The sequence below is a fragment of the Tasmannia lanceolata genome, unplaced genomic scaffold (genome assembly GCF_043159265.1).
Source record: "Tasmannia lanceolata isolate RefF3 unplaced genomic scaffold, GAP_Taslan_0.1 ptg000023l, whole genome shotgun sequence".
NCBI classification, from domain to species: Eukaryota; Viridiplantae; Streptophyta; class Magnoliopsida; order Canellales; family Winteraceae; genus Tasmannia; species Tasmannia lanceolata.
The window spans coordinates 1,766,941-1,775,032 of record NW_027518700.1 but is presented as its reverse complement, the minus strand read 5'-3'; the positions used below and the strand labels follow the sequence as shown (position 1 = coordinate 1,775,032).

The window sequence follows — 8,092 nt, the reverse complement described above, 5'->3', positions numbered from 1 at the left end:
GTTGGGTGTCCCTGGTAATCAAAAGGGGTGTAAATATCACTTCCCCTTTTTTTTTCTGTAGTCCCTGCCCTACCCAAGATCGAGTCGGATTTTCCAACTTAAAACCCTACCCTACCCAAGACCCATGATTTCTAAACCTGACCCATGTTATTTTCGGGTCGAGTCAATGCGGGTTGCGTAAAACCCAACCCAAGTTGCAGCCGTAGTTTTAACTTCTAACTTTTAAGACAAATACGTGAACGGGAACGCGGCCGAACCCCTCGGTGTACATAAGGCGTATGTTAGAAGTCCCCAGTACTATAAATACGAGATACCACGCCGCTTTTCCCTCTTTCACCACTTGAAAATCATAACCTTCTCTCGCTCGCCTCCTCTGAACAAAAAACAAATGTCTGTGGGAAAGAGATGAGATGAAAATGAAGAAACCATGGCTACTGTATAGAGCCATTTCAGAAACTCTAACCCTAACCCTAGGTCGCTCACATTTTCCTTCTCTTCGCCGGAGTTTTTCCTCTGCAACCTCGTCAATCTCCGTGAATAAAGTGACAATATCAAACTTCGAATCGGCGCTCGAAGATCTCAGACTCCATGTCCGAGACGCGGATTTCGTGTCCGTAGATCTCGAGATGACCGGTGTAACGAGCGCTCCGTGGAGAGAATCCTTCGAATTTGATCGATTCGATGTTCGTTATCTGAAAGTGAAAGATTCCGCGGAAAAATTCGCGGTAGTTCAGTTTGGTGTTTGCCCGTTCCGTTGGGACGGTTTGAAGGAATCTTTCGTAGCTCATCCGTGAGTTTTCTTGTTTTGTGTTCTGATTTTCTGCTGATTTTGAATTTTTTTAGATGATGCTGTAAGATTTTTGCTAGGGTTTGGAATGATTATGTGGTATAGTTTTTGAAAAACAATGACAATTTATAGAAGTTACTTAAGAAAGGAAAGTTTGGAGCTTGGATATGTTTTTGTGGATGAAATTTGTGGTTTTGGTGTCTTGTACTTGCATTTCATTGTAACTTTTGAATGTTGGGGATCTAATAATTAATATTATTGGTGGCCGCATTTTACATAAGCTATTAGAGAGTATTATTTACCAGATAAGTGTTTGTCCACCTCCCTTACCCTAGTCGCGTGCTATTTGGAAAAACAAAACATAACTCTTTGCCCTTGTACTTCTCATGTTTCTTGTGCCCTAGAATCTACACCTGTCTAGTAAAAAAAACGGGCGTCCTCCTATTGCCATTGTCAAGCGAGAGTAGGGTGTTGCTGCCGTGCTTTCATCTGTCATTGCTACTGCCATGCTAGAGTCTATGGTTGCTGCAATCATCACAACGAATTCCACAGAAGAGCGTTTCGTATATACCTATATGGAGTAGGTACTGACATACAATATGCACTTTGAATAGAATTATTGTTCATATGTATGTATTTGAACTATGTTTCCTAAGAAGGGACTCTCTTATGTCATATATCACTGGATTTTTGTATTAAGTATTAGAAATAAGAGAGTATAAATTATCAGCAGTGGAACGATGTTGGTTCCTAGTCTACCCAATAAGAAATAAGAGTTTATAAACTTATGGAACATTAATAATTAGAGCCCCAACTGTACTTGTATTTTATTCTGATGATTCATGGATGTCGAGCTGGATATTTGAACTAAGATTTACGGCAATGTGGGGAGCTATTATATTCTAGTTTCATTTTAATTTGGCAGGCACAATTTTTATATATTTCCTCGTAAAGAGCTTCCAGTTGATGGGTCATCATATGAATTTCTCTGTCAGACAACATCGATTGACTTCCTGGCTAAACACCAATTCGATTTCAATGCTTGGATACATGAAGGTATCATCTTTTCGGATTGCTAGCTTTTAGCATATTTCCTTTCCCTACTGAAATGATGCATTTGGTTGCTTAGTTACACATATAACCTTTGAACTTCCTCCTATAATTTGCTGTTTCTGAATATTCAGAATGCTCCAAAAATCACAGGAATATCTTATTTATCCAGAGCACAAGAAGCTGAAGCACTACGTAGTGTTGGCTTGGCATATGAGGATGAGTTTGTCAATTCTCAATGTGACTCGAAAGATGTGAGAGAAGTACCATTAGTGAGTACTGCTGATATTCTTTTTTCTGAGCGGATGAAGAATCGATTCCGTGAGTGGCGCGACCAGTTGTTACAGGGCGCAACTGAAGGGTGTCAGTTTGAACGAACTTCTGATGAATCCAAACAACAATTACAGACCATCTTCTTCAAGATGCGCCCGGCTCTTATGCTGAATAATTTCACTTCTCATCAGCTGACATTGATTCGGCAGGTAAAGTTGGTTCTGTTTCCTTTAGTTCTCCTATGGTTAGCATGATTTCACGTTAAAGAAAATTCAAAAGCATTCTAGTAATTTTGAACTGTCATTTGTTTAGCCGGTGATTCTAAACAAAAGTTGGCCACTTGGATGTGGCCATGCACGAACCTGGTGTATGATACTGATTGAGGATCAGAGTAGTGAAAATAAAAGCCCAACCTCTAAACTCTACGACTTGAAGCTTTCCCATTGAAACATGTCGTGGGAATGATGAGCCCCATCTTTATTACATATATCACTTGAGTGACTTGAAACAGACAAACATAGACTAAAATACCGATAATGACTTAAGTGACTCTAATATAACTGTACTCACCTTCTAACTCTCCCAAGTAGGGGCCTCCTCATCTTCGAGCTTCCAACTGAAAGCTTGGAATTTACTTTTTTGTCCCTTCAATATGGAATTTATTGTTTTGCCCTTTCTTGCGCCTACTGTATGTCTTGATCTGACCCCTATCATCAGCTTTGCCTTATGCCTCCATTTCTTTGACAGGCATATATGATGGGTGACGACGGCCATTTTGAACTCTGGACTGCCCGTAATTAGAAAAGATTAAGAAATGGTTATTTTGAATTGCTACATTTTTTGAGGATATAAATATATAATAGTAGGCTTAGATTGGAACTGTTTTCTTATTAATGTTGCTTCTCCATATTCTAGAGTCTCACTTTTCTGCTAATGCTTTATCCAAAATTACGAAGCACCTCCATTCCAAAAATGTTTGAAAAAGGCACATATTTGTTATCTTTTTGCTCTCTGTCTGGGTTTCACAAGATAAGCAAATTGACTTATGTTCATGCAGAATAAATTCTTACTTTTGAGGTGCTATGGTTTTAGTGCTACCTGTTGCTAACCAAGGAAACTGGCCATGAACAGGTCCTAGGAAAGCATTTCGAAGACCTCTCGTATGTTCGTGTGAATGGCGAACATTCCTCTGAGCAGAAGTTAGTAGTGTATGCAGACACAGAGGATGATAAGGCCTTGCTTATGGTAAGAAACTAATAAGGAAATTAAAAAGCTCTAATATATTCTGATACTAGAGGATCTTCATTTTAAAAGGCAGTTTTCTTGAATTTGGAAGTCAGAACCAGTTTTCAGAATTTGGTGATTTCACAATGAAGAAGTCCAATTTACTCCTACATTTCTTTCTTTTCAGAAGATGGCAAATTAGCTTCCTTTATTTTGCCATTAAAAAAAAGAGGCTTCCTTTATTTTTTAGAACTTATGCGATATTGAGATATTCTCCTTGAACATTTTTGTTTCTAAGACCACTTTCTGCTCTAGATATTCCTTACAGTTGAATGTATAATCTTTTGGGGATGTATGCCATTGTAAAAAACTGCCTCTCTCAACTGGACAGAAAGAAAATTGCCATGGTCAGCAATGCTCTGCCTTGAATTTCAGCCAACATATTCAATTTACAGGTTGGAAAATGTGGATCTCCGGTATTCTTGCCATTGGGCCTAACTGAATATTAGTCCGCTGTGAAATTTCTTAACAGTGGCACATGAGAATATCAATGTGCCCTTGAAATTAAATGTGTTGATTTTTTTTTTTCAGATATTTACTTTTCACATGAATTTTTAAAAATTCTTGAAAATCTAAGCTAAGGTGTTCAACTCTGCAACCTCAGAAGATTCCTACATGGGGACACTTCTCTCCATGGAAAAATAAAAAATAAAATATGAAACAAATTTTAAAATACAAAAAATTAGGGCAATTTTTAAATAGATATAAATTATTGAGTTGTGTTTTTCTAAATATGATTTATGAATTATCAAACAATTTAAGCTTCTAATTTAGTAATCTGGCTATTTAACTATTTAAGTAATTTCTAAAATGAAAATTTGCAATCTTGGCAATAGTAATTGCAATCATGGCAATTCCTAAGAACAACAAGGATATAATATTAGTCACTCTTGCCATTTCAAAATAAAATAAAATATTAGTCACACTTTTCAATATATGATGGCTTGGAATTTATGTATCTCATGTTTATCTTCTTCCTCAGAAAGAGGTCAAGGAAGATGTACGCAAGGAAACTGAGGTGAAGATTAAAACTGCAGTGGGTTTCCGCCATGTTATTGAGCTTCTTGCTTCAGAGCAAAAATTGATTGTTGGTCACAATTGTTTTTTAGGTAAATTTCTCTCAAATTCTTAAGGAAAAGATCTTATAATATGCTCTTACTCTCTTTACAAGACATTGATATCTGATATTTCTTTCATCTTATGCAGATCTTGCGCACATATACAGTAAATTCTTTGGTCCTCTTCCTTCTTCTGTAGCAGAGTTCGCCTCTTCTGTCCACAAATTATTCCCGTGCATCATTGACACTAAGCACCTTCTGAAGGCTGACTCTTTACTTCAGCATCTGATGAAGAGAAACAGCACGTCACTATCTTCGGCTTTTGCCCTCTTGTGTCCACAAATTGTTTGCCCTTCGAACAATTATAGTTTGGCTTCTCGTCCATGCGTGAAGGTTGAGGTGCAAGCTGATGAAATGAGGTTTGCTCTGAAGTCTTTCTTGTAGGACTCACTTCCATATCATTACTGAGTGTTCGAAAAAAAAGAAATTCAGTTCTTTCTGCTGTCCTTGTCCTCAATAGTTGCTTCCACGCTAGGTTGGAATTGCTTGATTCCTTGGTTTGCAGAAGCTGAGGGTTTGCATTGGCTTGACTTGTAATTTCTGATGCCGGGCGTGAATCCAAAATTTACTAGTGTTATCTGTCAGCAGTTAAAATGAATCTGAACATGACCCACCAAAAAATTTAGGGCACGTTTGGCTACCATGAATTTTTTTCATGATAGATGAGGGTGAAGTGGCTAGAAATTAGGAAACAAAAATCAGAAAACTAGTGTCTTCAAGTGGTGACAAGTGGCTAAAAATCAGGAAACAAAAAACTCTGCTAAAAATAGGATGACTTTTTCGTGATATTTAGCCACTTCTCAGGCTCATTTCAATCATGCCCTCTCAAGTCAAATCTCTTTCCTCCTAGCCTGCCCTTACCCCTATCTCACCCCTTGGAGACACTGATTTATCAAGGAAAAAATTCCTGGCTGCCAGACACGGCCTTAAAAAAACGTGAACATGAGAAGACACAAGTTTGTCAGGTTTTATTTTATTCTCTCTTTCAATAACTGACTTTTGAAATTATAAATTACAACTGGTCTATCTCAGCAACAAGACAATTTTTTTCAAAAATCTCAGCAACAAGACAAATTTTTTAACGATATTTGAAAATCGTGAAAAAAAAATTTCACCATTCGACTTACCCTGTGGGCTCTGAATTTAAACTATACTGATTACCCAGTTTTGAAGCATTTTTTATTTCTTTACATTTCGTGGAAATACAAAGCCACTATCTGTTTGTCTATGCCTGTGCCCCATGCTTTGCTGAGAATGCCAGTGGTAGCACCTATCCATTTTCTTACTTAAGGTTCAGGCGATATTCAGGATACTCGTGATATTATCACGATATTTTATGATATAAAGTTAAATATCGCTATATTTTTTAAATCTCGGGATTATTTCGGGATTTTATCGTTTTATCAAAATGCCACGATAAAAACCCGATATTTTGAAAAGATTTCAGATATTTGTGACATAGATTTTCTTACTTAAGGTTCCTCTGCAGGTCATCTAGCTGGAATTCAGGTGCCAAACACGAAGCAGGCTATGATGCTTTTATGACTGGGTGTGTCTTTGCTCAAGCGTGCAGTCATTTAGGTATTGACTTCAAACTCCATTTGCCATGTACAGGATTGGTGAAAAATGAGCTGCTCCAGAAACACATAAATCTTCTATACCTCGGCTGGAACAGTGGAACAATCATCGATTTAAAGACTGGCAGTGAGATTTTGGAGTTTGGCTTTCAGAATCATAAAAGGAGATACCCAAAGATTGTATTTGAAAACATTGTCATAATATGGGGATTCCCATACAAGTTTAAGCCAAGAGAGTTAAGAGATTGCATCTGTAAAGTGTTTGGTCAGGATTCTGTCACGTCCATCTATTACTTGGATAAAACTGCGGCATTTATTCAGTTCAGCAAGCAGGAATTCACCACTGATTTTCTTGTTTTGAAGGATTCTCTAGAGAAAAGAAATGACGCGATATCGGTGTTACACCCTCTGGCTAAATTATTGGATGGTGGCAAAACTTGTGCTGCCAATTATGATGTTTATAAAAAGATTTGTAGCTCTCCTATCTCAAGGTTCTTGTTTGCAGACCAGGCCAAAGCAGTAGGAATTAGATGGAAAACAGATGTGGAATTAGGTGAAGAGACAGAGACCCAGGAAACAGAAAGTGGTAGAGAAAGTGAGTCAGAGAGCATAGATAGAGGCAAGAAAGGTACTGTAAAATATCATTCTTTTTCATGTGGACGGGTCTTGGATACTTTGTATGTTAGTGGGTCTCTGTTGGGAAACAAGCAAGAAGCACGTGAGAAATTATGAGTCTTTTCCTCTCTAATGTTATTTATATTCTTTTATGATGCAAGGTTCAGTTAAACGAAGCTCAATACTGTGGTCATTGGTTCCAAATGCTCCCAATTTAGTGTTGAAGTCTGGGGTTCAAACTTCATGTGTACCTGTAAAAATAAAATGGATCTCAACTTCTCAATGTGCATTGGGAGGTGCCCTTGCTGCTAGTTTTTCCAAGGGCGCCCTTCATTTTATATGTAGGCTAATGATATGGGCACTATCATGTTTCGAGCTGCTTAGTGGTGAGGATCTGCAGACATATGAGAGAGGAAGAACCCAACAAAAAAGGGATTCATGAGAGAGAGAGCCAGCATGGAGCATAAAATCATTAGTAAAGATCGAAGATAAATGATTCTGAATTAAACATCACGGTTTTTACCTTCTCTCTACAATTGAATGTATGGCCGTCTTATGGGACAACAGTTCTCATAGACTCGATCACTATACACATAGCGATGGGTCCAAACATGCTGGCTTTCTTTTCATGAAAAATGTTGCTCCTACTGTAGAGTTTTTTTTTTTTATGTACATGCAACTATGCAAATGCTAGGGGTGCAACTTAGGTCGGGTTGAACCCGAATTTGGGTTGGGTCCCGAATTTGGGTTGGGTTGGGTTGGGTTGGGAAAAATCAACCCGAATTGGAAATCGGGTTGGGTCGGGTTGGGGTTTCGGGCAATCCGATCCGAAACCCGATTTCAACTGAACACATTTCCCATTGAAGCTAGAAATGTGCTTAAATTTCAACATAAATTTATCCTTCAGTTCAGTTACAGAGTTTTTATATGGTGGATGCCTCTGTGGAAATGTGAGCAAAAAAAAAAAAACAGTGGGGCCCACAGAAAGCATGTGCATAAATTGGAAATCGGGTTGGGTCGGGTTGACCCAATTGCAAATCGGGTTGGGTCGGGTTGGGTCCAGCCGGGTTAGAAATCGGGTTGGGTCGGGTCAGGTTGGAAAAATGGGTTCCTCGGGTTAGGTCGGGTTAGCCTCAACCCGACCCAACCCGACCCGAGTTGCACCCCTAGCAAATGCAAGCACACCCAAAAAAAAAACTAAGCTGGGATTGATGTTGGGCCCCAAGAAACATGCTCCGGTCAGTAGAAGTTTTATCCAGAACGGACGGTTAAGATCATCCTATGATGAGAGTTTTGGGTAATGGGCCCAATAAATGATATATTCTCCCCCTTTTCTACCTTGGCCCACGCCCTACCTTGTTGGAGTTGTTGGAGTGTAAAAGGGTAGT

General features: G+C 38.6%; 1 protein-coding gene across 3 annotated transcripts; it reads left to right on the top strand.

Moving 5' to 3' along the window:
* The first annotated feature begins 210 nt into the window (after nucleotides 1-210).
* On the top strand, nucleotides 211-7,025 carry AHG2 (Polynucleotidyl transferase, ribonuclease H-like superfamily protein). 3 transcript variants are annotated; one of them, XM_077366868.1, is made up of 8 exons: nucleotides 211-790; nucleotides 1,713-1,843; nucleotides 1,991-2,319; nucleotides 3,242-3,355; nucleotides 4,377-4,503; nucleotides 4,601-4,871; nucleotides 6,002-6,021; nucleotides 6,127-7,025. In XM_077366868.1, the coding sequence occupies exons 1-8, from the start codon at nucleotides 411-413 to the stop codon at nucleotides 6,819-6,821; spliced, it is 2,067 nt and encodes a 688-aa protein (XP_077222983.1). In that variant the 5' UTR covers nucleotides 211-410; the 3' UTR covers nucleotides 6,822-7,025. The 3 variants fall into 3 exon arrangements, with proteins under 3 accessions (XP_077222983.1, XP_077222981.1, XP_077222984.1); XM_077366866.1 differs by having other exon boundaries at nucleotides 214-790; nucleotides 6,002-7,025; XM_077366869.1 differs by having other exon boundaries at nucleotides 653-790; nucleotides 1,972-2,319; nucleotides 6,002-7,025.
* The last annotated feature ends 1,067 nt before the right edge of the window (nucleotides 7,026-8,092 follow it).

What these genes read in the sequence shown, in the direction of transcription:
- AHG2 (XM_077366866.1), top strand. Translation starts at nt 411, where the DNA reads ATGAAAATGAAGAAACCATGGCTACTGTATAGAGCCATTTCAGAAACT. An exon ending in GAATCTTTCGTAGCTCATCC is followed by an intron (nt 791 to 1,712) that starts GTGAGTTTTCTT and finishes TTAATTTGGCAG; the next exon opens with GCACAATTTTTATATATTTC. An exon ending in TGGTCACAATTGTTTTTTAG is followed by an intron (nt 4,504 to 4,600) that starts GTAAATTTCTCT and finishes CATCTTATGCAG; the next exon opens with ATCTTGCGCACATATACAGT.